The sequence below is a fragment of the Aptenodytes patagonicus genome, chromosome 1 (genome assembly GCF_965638725.1).
Source record: "Aptenodytes patagonicus chromosome 1, bAptPat1.pri.cur, whole genome shotgun sequence".
NCBI classification, from domain to species: Eukaryota; Metazoa; Chordata; class Aves; order Sphenisciformes; family Spheniscidae; genus Aptenodytes; species Aptenodytes patagonicus.
Window position 1 is genome coordinate 15,582,760 of NC_134949.1, and position 20,838 is coordinate 15,603,597.

General features: G+C 37.3%; 1 protein-coding gene across 1 annotated transcript in view; it reads right to left on the minus strand.

Annotated features, from left to right (window-relative positions):
• The window catches only part of COG5 (component of oligomeric golgi complex 5), a 193,272-nt gene that overhangs the window by 100,668 nt on the left and 71,766 nt on the right, over positions 1-20,838 (minus strand). Inside the window, exon 7 of the mRNA XM_076328661.1 lies at positions 11,089-11,219. Coding sequence (XP_076184776.1) covers positions 11,089-11,219 — 131 coding nt within the window. The remainder of the gene's footprint in view (positions 1-11,088; positions 11,220-20,838) is intronic.

Sequence of the window (20,838 nt, forward strand, 5' to 3'; positions counted from 1 at the left end):
GGACATTTGGATCTCTGGCATGAGATCTCTTCAAAAATTACTATGCTTTCCTTTCTTCTGGAGTTCCAACATGTTTACCCAGCAGAAATGCTGGACCTGCCTCAGGATTTAAGTCAAGTAATTGCTCAAACAATCTTTACCTTATTGTATATAAAGAAATGCCACACTTTGTTAAAGAGCTTGTAAAGGAGTTGCTACCAAAATTCTTCAAAGTCCATTTAATGAAAACTTGAGGAATTTTATCATATTATATAACTGGGTCCGATGTAGAAAGGTAAGATACAAATTTAACTTCATCAGTTTAATAAAATATCACAAACATATAAACTGTTATGAAACCTAGAAAACTGAGCGGCAAAAACAATGTCTCCCTTTTTTTGTTGTTTTTATAACATAAAGCTGCATTTTATGCTATTTGTTGCAGCTGTCTTTTTTTTCATTTAGACTAACAAACATAAAGCAGCATCTTGTCAGAAGAAAAACAGCATAGGAAAAAATGACAGTTTAGATAGCAATGGATTCTCTGGGAAAGGCATTAAAAGAGGTCATGGCACAAAAATATTTGTGGACAATCAGACAGTTTTCAGTTAATAAAAGCTTAATGACTTTAAGGTCTAAGTTATTTTCAGTTAAATATGTACAGCAAACATAGTTGTAGTAATATTACTGTTTACTTAAGTTAATTCTAACCCTTCCCAAATAATTTTAAGATGTAAAAGAAGGTAACAATTCCCAATTAGGTATTAGAATTTGAGCCAAAAACATTACTAAACACTTGTATTACCATATGTATCACATTAATATTGCACGAATTATTGAAGACTGATTAAATATGCATGTGTCTATCCAAGCAGGTTTTTCCTCAAAACGCAGTCTCCTGCTTTGTGCTATTTTCAATATTTGCTTGAAGTCAGTGCTTTTTAGCCTATGCCTCATATCAACTAATTACCAATTCCTTACACCACAGCATACTACCTGCCACCAAGGGAAGGGAAAAGGGAAGGCTGTTTCATGCTTCATTTGTTATTGACAACATCTCACTGGGGCCGTCTGCTTTGCAGTTTGACGTGGAACACGTGTCCAGCAGACGTACAATTAATAGCCAAGAGCACTAACAGATGATCAACAAGACACATCACTCTCTTGGCCAAGCCACCCAAACCCCTGAGCCAACACCTCCTCCAGCGGGGTGCAGGGGGCACTAACAGCAAAGGGGGCACTAACAGCAAATGAGGCGGCAGTTCCCGGTTCTGCTGTGCTTGCCTAAGCCACCGGGGGATCTGTGGGAGCATTTCAGACACAAATATAGGGCTCTCACATGGCAGGTGGCTGGTTCAGTTGGGGTCACAGGTTGGAAAACAATAGAGGTATAACAGCAAGATGGCCAATGTGAGGGGAATTCTTAATTTGGATGCTTTTGAAGATATTCTGAGGCCTAGGGAAACTGAAGTATAATGGCATACAGCTGAAGGATGGAGGAAGATAGGATGGCAGTATGCCCTAATCCTGAACACGTACATGTCTAAGTACTGCAACAGAAGCTGCTGCCATTGCCATCACCCCAGTGGAGGTAGTCAGGCAATCCTAATCTGGGAAACAATGATCGTTTCCTTTCTCAATTATCTGCTTTAATGATTTGAAGAAAAAAAAAATCCAAAGGACAGGAAAAAAAGTGTTCTCTAACCTGGGCCTAATTAAATTTGAAGGTTTTGTTGAAACTATAACCTGAATCATAGTCGCTAATATATTGTGACAAAATATCTCCCAATACTACCTCCTCACAAAAAAGAAAACCTGTGCATTTTGTTTGTTTTACTAATAGACACTTTGTAACTTCCATATCTGGTGCATAATAATCTTTCAACTTTATAAGGACCAAACCCGACCCTGAATATTGCACAAGTTTATCAGAAACGGATGTGGAGTCAAATGCAGGTGAGGGTGCTGCATAGCTGCATGGCCACGTACCCATCCCAGAGCTGGGAAGGTGAACTCCTAGCAAGAGTTACTAACTGGGAAAGGCAGCTAATGGAAGGCGAGGGGCCCTTCAATGCCTAATTAGCTAGTCCCTTGTCCTCACTCCCACACCTGGAAACTTTCTGCTGGACATAAATTAAAGAACTAAAATTTACATTCATTTTACAATGCCTATTCTACTATAACTGCAATGTATTTAAAAAAAAAAAACAATTACAGTTGCAGATATTACTGGGTGAGAAAATAGAAGCTTCCGGGATCTATTTAAGAAAAAAACGTTATTTTCCTAGGGGAAAAAAAAGCATTTTGATGAAACAAGGCCTGTTAAAAGGGGCCAGTGTTGCCTAATTGTTAAAGCATGGAAACTTGCAAACTCAAATACTTTGTTGAGAACCTTCCTGCTTACTTCTTGGCATTTAGAACTTCTCTGTATCTGCCCACCTGCGGAATGAGGTTTGCTAACACCTGCCTAAACCATCTACTACACAGTTTGTGAGGAATTTTCTAAAAGATGCTGCAAAAGTGCAAACCAGAACCATTAATAAAAGAGGATCATTATTCAGAAAGTAACATGTGACACAGGGTCCTCTGCAAATTTACAACAGTAAATTATATTCTAATACTGAGCAGGAAAGCTCTAGATATTACTTTTATTTGAAAATCATCCTTCCATTTTCAAAATGTTGCTATTTAACTTGCCCATATGTTCCAATAACTACAGCTCTCATGAGTCTTCTATATTAATGGTAGCTAAAAATAATCTTGGAATACGGATATTTGAAAAAGTTACTATTTGAACTACATTAGCACAGTGTAGCTCCATTCACAGGCCAAAAACCTGTTGCACTGAAATGAGAAACTATGACAAGTTAACTTGCTACTTCTTCCTCATTTTGCTTCTTTTTTCTTTTTGCTTTTTTTCTTTTTTGCTTTCAGTACCATCTTAATTTCCACATACAAAATGTTTTAAAGATCAAGCATCTTAAATGCTGGAGTTATAACAAATGAAAAGAGCCCAAGTACTGAGCAGTCAGTCACACGCTATCATTTGTACCTGCATTCACGAGGCCTCAGGTTACAGGCACTTAGATTCCTAATGGTTTGTAACAAGGCCTGCATATTTTTCCTCTACATCAATACTGGAGTTACATATCCATTAATTTCAAACAAAGAGGTATCTTCTAAATCTTGTTAATGTTTTTACACTCAAAGCATACCTTCTCTGATTTAGCAACATGACCTGTTAAGAAAGAGACGTCAAACATCTAATAAAACAACTACTACTACAGCTAGCATGTTTCCTTGCCTGTTCTTTGATTACCATCTTTTGCCATAGTCACCTATATAACACACTATGTATTCCACTACAGTTTTGCTGACTTTTCTTTCTGGCTACATGAAGTTCTTTCTTGTGTTGTACAGATGGTTCCAAAGAGAAAATATACCCATACAGTGTAATGCAGTGAGATGAAGCAATAAGATGACCTACAAGACAGATTTGGTTGTTGTTGTAAAACATTTAAAAGAGGCATTAACACATAGGAATGATTAATAGTTTCTCTTTTCCTGTGGATTTGGAAATACTTTTTGCACCTGTATAATAAAACACAGAACTAACACCTAAAGAATTATGCACAGAAACCCTTAAAGTAATTTTTTTATTATTGTTGTTGTTGTTACTACTGCTAGTAAAAACATTTTAATATGTGTTATGTCAATATTCCACCTTTCTTTTTTTATGCCCATTTTTAGCCCTTACGTGCAGAGGTTGCAAGCTGCAAAATAAAAGTGAACTATATTGAAGCCAGACATTCATTTTAGCTATTCCAAGATTCAAAACATTCTATCATCTGTTCCTATGGAAACTGAAAGGATATTCTAGGTTATATCAGTATCAGCCGATTATGTTGCAAAGAAATCTGTGGTTTATTTTAATCCATAGTTCAGAGGTATAAATTCATGCTTAGTGTTTAGCTTGGTGATTTTGAACTACTGAAGCACGGTTAACACTTCAGTTCCGTTAGATCATACTTTAAGATAAAATGAGCTCTTTTTAGACCTGAATAGTAAAAGGAAAATTTCATAAGGTTTTGTTAATCCCCATGAAGTTTACCATTCACATGCAGGTTATAACTAACACATTCTTGGAAGATATTTTTTGGTTGTTAGATGAGCCATACGTTGCTATATCACATCTTAACAGAATAGTTTAAGGAAGAAATAATTTAGATTTATCGAAAACTCCTTCTGTAGTGCCATGCACCAGATGGCCAGATGAAGGAATCTGATTTAGCAAGTTAACAAGATCACGAAAACCATAACCACAATATTGAAGATGAAAAATAAAATTGAATAATGCAACGTGAGTATGTTTCTGTGACAAAGAAACGTAAAGGTTAGGACAGAGTAAAACTTGTAAAGATATATAAACACATAAAGTGAAAATTCTCTATATGCTTACAGAACTATTGTCAAAGAAAAAACAGAAACTATGAGCTAGTAGGATCTTAATTAAACAGACTCAAATGCCATTGTGATCTTTTACAACGAAAGCCAATATGACAGCTACAACACGTTGAAATAAGTCTTCTCTGTCTACATTAGAATTACAAAAAGCAGTAAAATGGGTGGCTAACGTGAATTTAAATAAAAAGCTTTGGATCTCATCGTCTGTCTTCACTAAGCAAAACTAGATGATTTAAAGTTAACTATAGCTACCACCCTCTCCCTATGCCAAAAGTAGCAAACAGGTTCAAATTTTTCTTTTTACAGATAATACTTCTGTCTTCTTACTCTAGATTCAAGTAATTGACTTCAAACTGAATAAGCAAAAATGCCTTCCATTTCTGTATCATATTGTAGTCAATCACTTTATTATGAAATAGCTGTCTCAGTCTAGTTTCCATCAGGATCTCCTCCAGGGAATCAAGGTTGTGGAATAATAAGGAAACATAACATCTACTGCCTAAAGTGTACTATATTGGTTAAATTTTTGACAGTGATGAGGTTAAATTCCAACTTCTACCTTTCAAAGTAGAAATAAATGTCAGAACAAAAAAAAAAAAAAAAGAAAGAAAAAAGCAATGACTACTCTTTGACTTAAAAAAAAAAAGGTATACTCTGGGTATGAAAAACTCTAGTTTTTCCAGACTTTTTATGAGGATATCCTGCAGTATAGGGATGAAAAGATGACTGGTTGTGTGCCAAATTTGGAGAGGTTCTTTTTTCATATTTTTCTACTTTATTTGCTGTTATAATGATAATTTTGTAATTATGCATACAGATGCAGTTATACACATCTACATAATGGCAATCAATTCCACTGACATTTTGAAATACGTAAGGGCCTATATTATTTAAAAGGTATGACAAATATGATAGCTAATATGTAAAAGCAGCAAAGGGCAGGCAAAAACATCTGGAAGTTAAAATTTTTCTTTTGACTAGTGCAGTACATCAGTATGGGCAACATAACACATCCTAAGCTGAATGAACTAAAGATAAACATTAACAGGCCCACTACACAACCGTGGGCACATGAAGTGACATTCTCTTATGACATTAGACTTTGTTCTACAGTCAAGCATGTCTCCACAGAGCCGACAACTTTAGACAGTGTATTCATACACTTGCACAGCCCATTTTACTATAAAGCATTCAAATCTGAAGATGACACTAAACTAGCAAAAACTAGCAAGCATACTTTGATTTAAATCAAAGTGTTAAAATACCATAAATTAATCTAGAAAAATGGATGTTTCAGTGAAACATATACTCTTGCTAAAGTATGCAAGATTGAAAATGAGAAACTCAGGATCACAGGACCTTGCCCAGACAGTAGTGCTGCAAGAGCTATCCATGCCTTTGGCAGTAATAATTAGAAGTAACTCAAGAATGCAACATTATCATCTTTTTGCAAGTTTCACCAAAAAAGTGAAAAACGGAGCCCAATGCCAGCCATTCTTAATATCTGAATATCTCAAACACCTCCAAGGGCATTTGCACAACTGGAAAATTGTGCCACAGGATAATAAAGAGCATGTATTGTTTCAGATCCTTGACAATAGATTAAACACTGCCCTATGAAGGATTTAAGATTAATTTCACCAATCTTGCTGTAACACTGCAAGTTGTACGACATAAGCACTCAGCTCAGAGGACCCTGAAATGAAATAAATTATGCAACTTCTTGATGATCATGTCTGGAAAAATGGTCAATTACGTGCATATTTTCCCCTCCAATTCCTTGGGGATAACAAAGACCTATTGTTAGAGATCCTTGACACAAGATTAAATGCTGGTCTGTGAAAGACTTCAGATTAATTTCACCAATTTTGCCATAACACTGCAAGATGTACTACATAAGCACCTATCTTAGGGAACCCTGAACTGAGATAAATTAAGCAACTTCTTGATAATCACCTCCAGACAACCGGTTAGTTATGCAGATACTTCATCCTCCCATCACTTTTCTCAGGTGCTAAATAGCAATAGTCAAGAACAATTATGCATATACATCTACTTAATAATTTTTAAATGTGAAAAAAAAATGCTGTACTTGTCCTAGAGACGACAACTTAGAGGAAAGGTTCAGTATGAAAAAGAATGCAAAACAGAACAATTCACAAAACAAATTCTGCTCAGTGAGTTACAATATGAAAATTCAAAATGCCCCCAAATATGCTCAAAGTGGCAATAGTATAAAGATGTTACACTGAAATTAATTGAGACATTTTTGTTCAGATTGTATTGCTTACATATTTATCCTGTGTATACAAATCCAGCACTTGAACATCTTGCAGAAGTAGAGTTTAGGATTTATTTCTGTTGGGGTTTTTTTCCCGTCTTCTTTATTTGGTGAGGTTATAATTAGTAAAGCTCTTCATTTTGGGGGGAAAAAAAAAATCTATGTGTTAAAAAAAAATGCAGGCACAATTTAACATTCATTTGGACAAAGGATAGTTATTAAGCTTATACTTTATTTTTGCTCTCTCTAACATGATCAGGACACTTCACTACATGATCACCAGAACAATTTCAGTGAATTATCCGTGAATTTAACTCTCTCCAGATCCATGCTAGGCAGGAAAATAAATTTGCCCACACCTTAAATAAGGGAAACTGGGCGACAAACATCACATAATTTATCCAAAACCTTCCTTAAAAAAAATAGTCAGACACCTATAGAACACTCCAGGAGACAAAGAAGGAAAATTTTTACTATCTGTGGTCAAAGATACAGAAAGTTTCTGTAACACACAGAAGGACAAACTGTATTTAAGGTACAAACCCAAGGAAATCTGAGTTCTACTCTCATCTCCACACCATGTCTTGTTTGACCTAAATGGATATTTTATATTTTAATCAATCTTTAATGATACCATAGTCCTCATCATCTACATCCTAACTAATTAGTAAAGTTTGTATTGGTAAAGTCAAAAGCAAGAGCATAGGTTCCTAACCCATTTCACACATACGAGTACATACATGCAAAAATCCATCCTTCTTACACAGATGAGACCCATAACCATTGTTAAAGCAGTGAACTTAGTTCAGAACTAGGGCTACCTCTTCAGAGGAGTAAAGATAGAGGAGATGGAAATGCATCTCTCTTCTGCACACACATGACCTGGCTCCTAATGCTACCAACCTTATCATTACCTGATGGAACTAAGTTTGGGCATCCCTGGCTGTAAGAGGAAAGTCCCACACTAAGTATGACAATATATAGCAGAAAGGGTTTGAAGTGTGAGCTAAATTGCAGAGAAAGTTTTCTTCTTTGTAAGTATAGCACCCACAACACTACATCTGGCAAAACTGTTCTACCTGGAATTGAGCTATGGTAATCTTAACAAATTTCTCTTGTTCTGAGTTAATTTCTTATTATTCAGATCTGCTTTACACAATATACTGCTGTTGAATAAAGGGGTGAAGTGGTGTCCAGAGCAAATCTAGATTCCTCTGCCTAGGGTTCATCCTGTGAGCAATAGAAATGCTGGGGAGGCTTCAGGCAGTTGCAAGGTGGATATATACCTCTTTTTTTCTTTTTAAAGCAGAAAACATTGCTGTCTCTTCTCTTAGAACAGTGACTTTATTGAAGTTCTTGATGTATCTCTGTTAAAGCAGCCTCTCCTGCTTTCTGTACTATCCGCCATTAACCTGCTTACAGCGTGAAGGAAAGCTACCAAGGTGTTTAGGACTAAACAGTAAGGACGGGGTTTGAATCCATTTTCTTGATACCGTTCTGTGGTTCATGAAAGAGCATCAATTTGTGCTATGTACACTAGGAGTGCGTAACAAAGCACACATGACAATAAAAAACCTACCCGTAGCCACTGGTACCCCTGCTTGATCAGGTTTGCTGTTATTTGTATTACTTTTGTCAACAAGAGCAAAGAGGGATTACTCTTTCTAAAAGGATTAGGAAGACAAGCGTGGTTGGCAGCTCTATGAAAGCCTGTTAAGTCTAGACACGCTGACAGGCACTTCTAGTTTATACCCAGATGGCAGCTTTAAAGATACCACCATGAACATGAGTGGAAGACTTCACTTCTGAAGCAGCCCATGCCTAATGCCACACTTCCAAAGGAAAACGGGAAGAGAGATTTCATTTCTTCTGAGAAATACACAAATGCTACAGTGATGGACATGCAATAAAAACGTGAATTACAATGCAGAGAAAAAGACAATGTATCCCTTAGAGGTAAGTATCTGCTTTCATGTGCTACTGCTGGTGGTTATTTCGGGGAATCTGGGCACAGCTCATTAGCATGTGACTTATACATCATTAAATAAATAATCAAAATAACAAAAATAGTTTCTTACCTAAACAAAGGAGATATATCAAAATGTTGAAAGGGGCAATTTAAACTTTTTAACTCTGTTCTTTTTGTCCGAGTAACTTCTAGCAGCTTCTCTGAAAAAAAAGCTGAATTCTAGAGAAGACATTCACCAAATTCTAATGACTTCTGCTTAAAAGGAGATACTTGTAGTTTTACATTTTTTATGTATTTCCACTTCCTGCTTCTCTTCCAGGTGGACACTGAAATACTCTAAAACGGAGACGTAAGACTAACTTTCTTCTTAAGGCATTGCTGAAAAGTGCTAGATGAAATACAGAAATACAGCTCGCTGTTACGTAGGCAACCAATCTTGTGTTTTATTTACACAGCAGATAAAAACAAAGGTGGGAACTAAAACTGCAATTGCAAATATGAATATCAAATAACTGAAGAACCACCTGGACAAATACAGATGCACCATTCTCAAAAGTACAGACTTGGCTACCAGAATAGATACTAGCAGGAAGACAGCCTATCTGAGGAATTCTGTGGTACAGAACACAGAAGAAAAGATGAATGTCCTCTTATGGGAAATCTCAGGGCTTGGAAGGTATAAATGTAAATCAACTTGTCAATAAAACACACAGCTACAATAATAAGAATCAAAGACATACTATCTGCTAGTCATATTTCAAATTCTAGATTTCTTGGGTGATGCCTGCATGCGTATTTTCTGAAGCACACTATTTTTCCAACATTAAATCCACGAATCATATCCAACAGCAAACCTGTGAAGCATACCCTAACACCTCTTCATGAAAACATCCCCACTTCTGATATGACTAAGCACTAATAATGTTCTTCCAAACAATCTTCCGTTTGCTGGAAACAGGCCCCTGGCTAAAGCACAACAGGCATATACTTTAATAATCTCTTGATTACCTGGATACAGCCTGGAACACCTAATAAATCTGTCTATTTTTCAAGTGGAGTGGGATTCATTTCCCCAGGGTTTCTTTGTCCGTTCCGTTTTAGTACTTAATATGAAGAGAAAATTATCAGAGAAGGTCAAATCTGACATGAAAAACTAGGAGTACACACTGATGAAGACTTTTGCTACATTTAAAATAAATGTCCACTTGCTTTTTCTTAGGCCCTATCTTCGTTCTGTCTTTATTTAACATTGCATATGCTTCATAGCTTATAACAAGCCCAATCACAGCTTGGCAACATGGTCAAATAGCCAGGAGTTTCAACATTTGAATAGTAATCAAGTAAAAAATGGGGTGTTTTTTCCTACCATTTTGCTCTCAGTAAATAGCCAAAGGTATTTACCACAATCATGACTTCTTACTGCAGAAAATTACTTGAAATGAGAGGTCTAAGTAAAAGTTTGAGACATACTGATAATTTTAATGCTCAATTATCTAACCAAGCCAATTTAATGAGGAGATTTTCCATTCTGTGTATGTTCTATTTTCATGTCAACCTTCAATACTATAAACGAATGCTATATTGACTTACAGGGAAGTTTAACTGTTGGTAACAAACAGCATAAAAATGTCTTCTTCTAATTCTCTTTGTTCTCTAATTTAAAATGCAAATTTGATAGGAACTTGTACTAGATTTTTCCTCTTACTGTAGTAATGGAGATTTAAAATACTTTTTTTTTTAAAGTATACTAAAAAGTATAGACAAAAGAACACGAATTTTTAAAAAGGCAAGAAGACAGCACTAATGATACTACAAATAGTTAAATAATAGACGTAGCCATGTTATTAAAAATGTAGATAATTACATTTAGTATGGATGAATGTAATTATGCATACTCATTTTGATATGCCCTACAGTGAATATTTACCTCAAAGTTTAAAATGCCCTTTAAAGTTTTAATGGGAAATCTTTCAAATCGTTTCAATACATCACTGCACAGCTAAAAAGTAGAAATCTTCTTACAGTTTTAAGAAACTGCATTTTTCAGATTTATCTATAAAACTTGGCCATATTGGCAATGTAGTATACTGTGCTTAATGCAAAGTCCTATCAATCATCAAGCTTTTAGCAGTGTTTAGAATTAAACTCTTCATATCAGCACCTACTTTCTCCCAAATTTCAAGGTCAGATCCTGCAAAATTTTATTCTTGCAAATATTGTACAAGGCCAATTTTGTCAATTTTTTTGGATACTCTCATGTGTGAGAATTTCTCATGTAAGACTTTTTTCATGTTTAATCTCCGTTAGACAATGCTACATAAAACAAAGGAAATCAAGCTCAGAGTACTTTTACACTTCACTTTTGAAAGGAAGTAAAGAAGAAAGTGTATTTTACCTGAGTCTCCACACCTTGCTCAAGCAACCTTTTAGCTTGATTTTCCACCTCAAGCCGAGCTCTTGCAATAAAAAGCAGGTCATTTTCAATTACTTCTATTCCAGAGAGATCTATCCCTTGAGAAAGGTAATCTATAAAAGCAACAAAACATTGATAAAAATGACATAGCATAATGGAACATTTTAAACATGCTAAAACTTTCAGAAGTTACAGTTAGTTCCAAGGTACATTTTTGCATACAACACTTGACAACAGGGTACGCCAAAGTAATGTATTATACCAGAAAAACTGAAAATCAAAAGATTATTACCCAAAATCTGGATATTGAAGACATTGAATTTACTTCACTGCACTTCTCTAGACCCAGACACTGCGGAAGAGGTGCAGAGCATGAGTTCTAGAACTCCAAAATCTCAGTCACAGGGCAGGAAGGGGCATCTCTTTGTCCCAAAGGATTAACCAAATAATTAAACTTCTCTAACCAGATGTTTGAATAAGCATAATTTGCTCTAAGATCTGAAATTCCAGGTGTATTATAAGTTAATAAATTTAAATTACACTTCATATATTTAAATTGCACTTCTAAACATTTGGGATCAAACACAGAAGAATGGCAAGAAAAGAAAACAATATTCTTTTTTCATTTTTAATCACAGAAACATCCCAAAATTTATTATCATTGTGGAAACCACCATCAGTAGGGCATCTACAGATTACTGGGCTGGACTGGCAACTGCAGCAAGAAAATCTATTCAAACTCAACTTTTGTCACTGGCTACGTAGATTTGGTCAAATTACTTCATCTTTCACTAATAGCCACTTAGGAATGAGAGCACTCTAGCAAGTAGAAAACCCAACACTTCATCTCCCTTTCTCAAAGGAGGTTTGAATCTGTGACATCCTTTCTCCCAAACACATTCACTTTCTTTTAAAGGGAGTGACATTGTAATGCCTGCTCTTTGGACTATTTAGGCTTTTCACATGAGACAATTTTAGATATAAAATACAACCCAGGGAGCAAAAATGAGGTTTTCACACTCCCTGAGGTCCCTAACCTCTATGTTCCCTCCTGTTGGCTCTTTGCCTGATCTTACACTCCCAACCTAACCTAACTAGTGACCTGTCTTTGAAAAAAGGGCTGGAGGATGCCTCTTCCCAGATGACTTTGATTTGTTAGTGACACTCACGTGGGATGCAGGAACTGTATATTCAACTTCCTTCCGGCTAATGAAGACCTACAGCTTAGACTGGGCTAGAACTCAAATCATTCAAATACTATGCAATTACACCCGTAACTATTTGCAAATCAAACCAACTATGGCCACTGCTCTGAAATCCATGTTCCTGGAATATGGAAAGCACGACCTGAGAACACCTACTGCTTTAGGCTCCTCCAAGAACAGACACACCTCTCCACTTAAAACTCTGAATTACAACATAAATTAGGTGGGAACTGGATGATTAAATTTATAAAGTGAACACTTCTGAACATGTCTGGGTGCCGTAGATTAGATCCGCAGAGAAATGTAAAAGCAGTCTAGGAAAGTACCCAGTGAACCTGAGGAACCTTCAAAGTTAAACAATGCTTCCCCCCCCCCTCCTTTTTTATCTTTCTAGATTTAAATCATCCCAATTCTCCATGTCAAGGTAGCCAGACCTTTACACTACTGCTTATCTCCAAGATAACGCAGGATTACTCTCATCTACACATTTTTCAGCATTTTGCTCAATCAAGCAGGTCTTCCACTGCTTCTTTTGAAAGAACCAATAAAACTAACAAAATAATGACCAAGACATTTCAGCCAGTGTCAGATACTTCCTTCATAAGACAATGTTCCACTATTTCCACTTATAACCAGCCCACTATGACTCCCTAATAAAGTTTCCTTCCTTTTATGTTCTCCCAGCAAGTTTATTAAGGCACAGACTTAAATTCCGACTAAGCTAACTGAACTTTTAAATCTTTGCCAAATAACCTTTCACTTTAGTAGCCAATTATTTTTGTTTATTCACAATAAACTAATCTAAACCTCAGATTAATTTTAGCAACCACATGTTCACAACTGAACACAAAATTCCAAGTGAGTCACTTCACAGCTATGCAGAGAAGAACATCCCCGTACCTGCATATGAAAAACACCGCATAAGAAACCAAAACAAAAAGTTTAGAGAAGTACCGCATAAAGCTTAGTAAGGCATAAAGGAAATCAACTCTCTCAACAGTACAGTATGTCAAATAGGTTTTAGTCTACTAAGAATAGGCCTGCAAATGCTTTTGTCTGCATGCATTTGTTTAAAAATGGATCAGAGAAGTCAAAGGACAGCAGAGCAGCAGGACAGAAAACTTCATGCTGCACAGGCAACTAATGAAGCACTATGTGCAGGCACGCTTACAAAGCTGCTCTTGCTAGGGGCTACAGCAGCCACACTTACCCATTACTTCCCTGCAACTTTTTGCTGTGACTAGCTGCTTATCTACAGGTGGCCTTGCATACGAGCCTATTAAAACTAATATTAAACTCCCACCAACTTCAATTACTAACTTCAGTGAGCAAGTCTCTTGAATGTGAAAACTAGTTTTCTGACCCCTTCCTCTCAGCTGCACAGGAAAAAAAAAGTGCAAAGAACTACCCACAGACTAAATCTACTGCCATAGTAAACTCTGAAGTAGTTTCTTGGCAACATGAGATTAAAAAAGGTGCAAATATCACCAAAGACTTACAAAGCCCACAAATACAAAATCTGCTGTGGAGTTCACTTCAGTCATAAAATCATATTCCGCAACCCCAGGCTGCTTAAACAAAATAAAATTAAAATACAGTTCTGATCTCCTAAATCCACAGAAAAATCTGTTGAAGAGAACTAAAAAAGAGACTGTTTCTCCCTGCTGTATTTTATCTCAAAGTCTAAATTAAGCCATTTCAAGTGCTAAAAATCTAATCCTTCTGATGGTTTTAAGAAAGGAACAGAAAGACCATGCTGCTTTGGCTTCTCCAAATACCTCCATCTGTGCCTCAGACTGGCAGCCACCTCCTGCTAAACTGCCAAAATCTGCAGCTTCGTTCCAAATTTCCTGCAATCCTAACAAAATGCTTTGGGACAATGCATTTCAGGAAGACTTCAAAACAGAGGGCCTTTCTGTGGGTTCAGTGACTAGACATGCTGCTATGGATGCTCTTAGTTGCTATTCTAACCAGTAGGAAGCCCTAGCAATCATATACTGTTTTCAAAAGAAAAGCAGTTTTCATAAGGACAGCAGGTCTACATCAGAAACACCTGCAAGTGCTTTCCTGCCATTCCTATGTGAGAGCAGAAGCTGCAACACAGGCAGAATATGCGCCTTTTGATAGTTTCTATCATCTAAGCAGACAACATAATATTAGAAATCTCTACACTTGCGTATTGTCAGGAGTGATGCTGCCATCGCAGACAGCACGATGAAACCATGCAGAAGGGCAGTTGACGCAAGGGCAGCCAGATCATAGCCAGAACCACGGTGCATTTAGGATCCAGTTTATTTAAAATATTGCAGAGGAACCTGGACATTTCAACTGGCCAATTTTAGTTAGTAAAGAAACTATGTCATGTGAAATACAACAAAGATACTACCAGTTATTAACTCAGGGACCGGCAAATGTAGGATTTTGTTTCAGGCACTTGTGTAATCATTATTCTGTTTCTTGCCGTGCACAGTCAGTCGATAACACTATGGTCATGATCAGAGGTGAGGGTGATGTGCTGTAAGGTCTTCTTCTCAGGAACTAAGCAGACACAATGGCTTATCTCCCAGTTAGCACAGACTCTGGGGACTGGGGCCCAGTTTAAAGCCTGTCAGCTTTCTTCCTGCTTTAACCTTAAAGCACTAGAGTAAACCTAATACTATAATAACCGTAACAGATTTAGTGAGTATAGTATTTACAACTCAGGTCTTTTACTATGCTTATCAGAAAATTGAAGAGAGTTTAATCTCTGCATGATAATAAATGTACTGGGAAGTAGAGGGGTAGCGGCACTAAGTTTTTAGGAGTCACTGCCAGGGTTTGGCAGCTTGGCATGTATGCTAAAGTCATGGATGTTTTTGATCACCGTGGCTGAATCTGGACTGTGGGACATAAACATCCTTCCAAACTCGTGGTTCATGATGAGCACCGCAGCTGCTTCCTTTATACACACCAATGCTTACCTTAACAGCTCTACCTTAACAGATTTAAAAAGCACATATATAACATTTTGTTAACTTTGAGAAGACTTGTGCTTTTAAAAAATTAGGACCTAGGTATCTTATACCTTATAACACTGCATGCCAGGGCTGGCCCTCACACCAGCATGGCACGCAGCCTGCTGCTCCAGTCACTTCTGCTCAGTGGAGCCAGGGAGGGAACTATAGCCATTCCTCTACCTCTCATTCCTCTGCTAATTCTACCGATTTATATGGGTTCATAAAAATAAAAGCAAATCCTTAACTCTCCCATAGGGTGTTGGTATTGCTTCCCTTCTAACTATCACACCTTATTAAACTTGGAAAGCACAGCTGGAAATTACTTTTTAAGGACTTAAAATACAGACTGCCTGCTGAATCCTCTTCTTGAACAAAAATATTATATGTCAAGGCAGAATACACTGAGCCCTAGGAATCAGTGACATTTATAATCTACCTCAGTCATATAAAGAGTTAGAACTTTATATTTCTTAAAGAAAAAGATTTTTGTCATTACAATTCCAAATTTTCTTGGTTTACTAAATCCGAACAGCTTTTCTAATCTACTGGCTGAGACGCTGCTTAAAAATGCGGTTTTTAAACCAGTATTTCCCAGATAGTTATGTAAGAGGAGTTTAAAAGAGAGATAAATCCGATATGCACGTAGTACACTAGGTAGAAAAACAATACTTTGAGCAACACGGTTAGCTTTTCTTAATCTAAGGGACTCAACAACGTAGAATCTTTCTATTATATGATTTCATTTTTTGACCTCAAACATTGCTCTGTGATAATATATAATGAAGATAGGAAAAAATATGAATTAAAACTTTCTGTAAGTACTAAAATATGTTTTGAAAAAAAAGATAACTATGAAACTAGCATCCCTATGAGCTTCACAAAAACTCTATTATGGTCTTTATTTAGACTGAGTTGATTTTGAGCTTTTGCTAGAAACCAGAGAATCAACAGAAGTCTACCGAGGACAATAAGGTGCACTAACAAAGAGGAAACCAGGACAGCCAGTAATAAACCAATGTGATTAGACCGCGTCACTCAAGAGACTATTTGAGCCAAAAGATAAATCCTTCTGTACTCTGAGAAGTAACCTCAGTGACGCTAATAAAGAGGAGGAAAGAAGGAAATTAGAAGAGCTAAAGTGGATTCCCTAGGAGCAAACACCGAAGATCAGTACCACCCCCCAATGCAGAAGTAGCAAGAATCCAATGACAGATTAAGAGGTGATTCATGGGAGATGGGGAGGGAATTAAAGGAAATTAAGCCATTCCTGAAATTCTAAATAAAATCATAGAATCATAAAATCATAGATTTTTGTTTGCCTGTTTGAGGAAGGTTTGGGGCTTATTGCTTTTGCATGGGTCATTTGTTTTATTTTGCTTCTGCAGTCTTAGTTGCAGAAAATATTGGTGATATCGGTACCCTAAGGCTGTTTTTTTTCCATAACGAAGAAAAATTACAATTTTGGAAGAAACTGCTAATTTAAATTCCAAAAAGTCAATAGGTCCAAATGATACCCAAGAGTTCTGCTGGGATTTAAGTATGCAGAAGATGAGAGGCTACCGAAACATGATTTATTAAGAAATATTGTAGAAGACTGCTATAGTGCAAACATTACAGTGCATACAGCATAGCATTCATACTGAAAATTTCTCTAGAGGTAACTTAAGCATCAGAACAAATTGGTTGAAACTGTCCATTGGAAATAGCATATTAAAAATAAAGAATGTCAAGATGGAGTAGAACTGCAATGTCATTATTACTTTAAGCTGATCTGAGCGCAGGCTGCTCTGAATGGAACGCTCTCCGATTTGCACCTCCTTGCCCCTAACCTGCTTGCCTATTCTTTCACTCCACCCCAGCCTCCAAGTTTTAGCACTCACAAGAGTTTTTTCTGTTGAGTTAGTTTTAATCTAAAGGCATTCTCTCATCTGACTCACAATGCAGACACACAAGAGCATAGGGAGAGGGCAGGAACCCATAGGCAGGGTACCACCCACAGGCGGTAGGTACCCCTCTTGGTGGAAGCTCAGGTATAAATTGATAGAAGGTGTTCATGAAACTGAGTCTAAATCACTATTTGCAATATTTATTTCTGTTACACAAAATTGGAAGGGGCTGGACAGATATTGTAAAAGCACATAAAACCTTTTCTACATGGGAGAAGTATTCAGTAATGACAATCATTTCGGTTTTGAAAGGGGTTATTAAATGTTCAGTCTTTGGTTCTACAGCAGTGCCTGGATACAAGCACAAAACACAAACAAAATGAGTGGATTGATTTGTTAGAACTGCTGAGGACCCATTTGAACTTTTTTCCATCTGCTTCTAAAGTACCTCAAAGTAATTTACTAATTCATATGGGCCACAAATCTAATCCAGCATGGAAACTTCCAGGGTCCTCTAATAGAAATGTTAAGTACAGCACCAGCTACTGAAAAGGAAGGATGGGATCCTGTTTGCCTGAGTTGTATCTGAACCAACAACCCAGGAAGCTGCTGGGCCTGAATATGTTCATTTGCTTGTTTTTATCAATATAGGTAATATAAAACTAAAACCAGTCCTAGAACAGAGCCTGAGATCCCAATACCTCAGCAGAAACCCAATGCTTACCCTTTGGTGAAAGTAACCTAACATTTAATATTACATCTTTATTCTCTAAGTGGAATAGGTGGACACCCTAAACTTAAAGAACAATGGCCTGGTCCTCGGAGGCACTTAAACTTTCCATGCAATTAATGCATAGAGCAGGTGGGGAATAGCAAGAGCAGGCACATTTGTAGGTCTTCAAACCGGAAGCTGGTGCCCCTGAAAAGAAGCTTTCTCCATGTTCTGTTTTAGTCAGACTAATTCTCCACACAGGCTGAAATGACTGCCCCACACCCTGCATCAGACACCAAAGTACTTGCTAAAGCAAGGCTTATATTAAGCCTTTAAATCAAATGAAAGGGATTCCGCTACAGTTACTATGAAACAGTATCTTACAGCCATCTTATACAGGGTGAGCTCTTCAGAAAAAGATGTTTATTCCTATAAAAACCTGCATAGACTATGGTGCTTTGTAAAGTGTTCAAAATAAGAATGTCGTTGCCCTATACTATGTGCCATATACAACATGCCATATATTTTAGATATACTTTACAACATTATTAATTTTGAATCCTAAATGATTGATTTTCAAAATTTTCTGCAGATATTATGAATTCATTATTGAAGAGGAAGAAAATTTTATTTTACTAAAATGCCAGTTACTTATAAAACTCCTGCTATCTTTCCTTCCTTTTCCTACAGGACAAGATTCCTGCAAACTTTTCCTTTCCTCAGTGAAACAACTGAGAATAAAAATCCCTCTCTGCCACTAAAATGCCATTAAGTTCCTATGAAAACTGACCTTTATTTAACCAATTTCTACCATCTTAAAAATTAACTACTCATATGCATAATACCTACGGTTTCCATTTTTAGCTGTTTGAGCAACATTAAGTGAGGCAAAACTGTTCTGCTGGAGCCAGAAACTGAGTGGGGCCCATGGCATCATATTTCTGTTTGCTTTCTCAGACAGCATGTTAACACACTCTTGCTGCTTAAGTCCAGAAAAGGAAATAAAACGTATTAGACAACCAGGTGTAGTTTCTGATAGATGTCCCTAGTGAAAGGGGACATTAAAAATAAAAACAATGCAAAACACTTCTCAGCTTTTCATATCAATCACATGCCAAGACTGGTTTAGTTTCAGAGAAATGAGATCAATGGTACAAAAACCAAACTGGTGGAAAGTATATGATTCAAAGAAAGCAAAACTTGAACCACTCATTTAAACACAGACAGTTAACTTGTACTGTAAAACAGACCTGTCATCTACATTGTATTATCATAGAATGGTTTGGGTCGGAAGGGACCTTTAAAGATCATCTAGTCGAACGCCCTTGCCATGAGCAGGGACCTCTTTCATTAGATCATGTTGCTTAAAAGCCCCATCCAACCTGACCTTGAACACTTCCAATGATGAGGCATTATCTTACCTGATTAAAGCTTTACTTCAGAAGAAAACAGAGAATTCAACACTCTAAAATTAGAGACCACATAGATATGAAAGAATTGAACTTTTTCTAGTATGTTAAAACAAATGGAAAATTTTCAGGTGTACAGGCAGGTTGGAATAAGAAGGAATGGGTTGTCATCCTGCACCTGGGAACGGCTTTGTTTCCTCAAAATGATTGTTGCTGATTTTTTTAAAGAATATGGTTTGTGTTAAATATTTAGTAGTGCTTTAATAATCATCTATGACCAATCCTATCTACAGAGGAAACTTGCTGTTTCTCTCCAGACTGCCTGCATAAAACTAAAAAAACACACCCAAAGTTGATAACAATACTGGAGGAGTAGTGAGGAAGACTGAGTAGCTATTTTTAACATTATATTAAGCTGCATTTAGATTGTCTTGACGGAAGAGTTAATTCCTACTGCTCTCTGGGCTGGAAATCAGATGCTAGGCAGGATCTGGAATTGATGGAAATGAGTTTGATATCTATTTTTATCATCATCACTGACTTAACAATGAGCACCATATTTTGGAGACATTCTTGTGAAAATGCCATGATTCAGAAAATAGCTTAACACACCAAGACAAACATTACTTAGGTCTAATCACAAGTTATACCACACTACTCCCACATTCACTTAGGCCTAAAGCAAGAGTTGTTGAACTGCTTTAAGGTTCCCCCACCCACCCGTAAGGTTCACCCACCCACACACCATTAGATCCCCTCCACCCCTTCCCCCCTGCCCCTTGAATACAGACTCACAACCTTACTTAACCACCACCTACTGAACCTGCTACTTTCTATTTTGCCCACTAACTGTCTCCTCAACTGCCTGGACTGCCAGGCCCAAAGGGGAGTGGGCAGCGACTCCACATCCAGCTGGTGGCTGGTCAGCCCTGGGGCTGATACTGTTTAATATTACCATTAGTAACCCTGGTGATGGGACAAAATTAACCCTCTGTGAGTTTATGGGTGACAGCAATCTGGGGGAAGTGCTCAGTACCCTGGAAGGCAGGGCTGCCATTCTGAAGAACCTCAACAACCTTGAGAAATGGACAGACAGAAACATCGCGAAGTTCAACAAAAGCGAATTAAGCCCTGTTCACCTGGGATGGCATGACCCTGCGCACCCAAACAGGTCGGGTGCTCACTGGCTGGAAAGAAGCTTTGCAGAAAAGGACCCAACGGACAGTAAGTTGAACATAAACCAGCAGTATGTCCTTGCAGCAAAGGCAGCCTACTGTGTACTGGACCGGGCATAGCAAGGGTGTAGCCAGGAGGTTGAGGGATTCTTATTTAGAAAAAGGCCACTTGTAAGGCCACTGTACTCTGTGCCTCCCAGTACAAGAAAGACATCGACAAACTGGCGTGAGTCCAACAGGGAACCACCAAGACAGGGGACTGAAGCATATGAGCATGAGGAGAGGCTGAGAGAACTGAGTTTATTAACCCAGAAAAGAGATGATTAAGAAGAGACCTAACTGCTGTCTT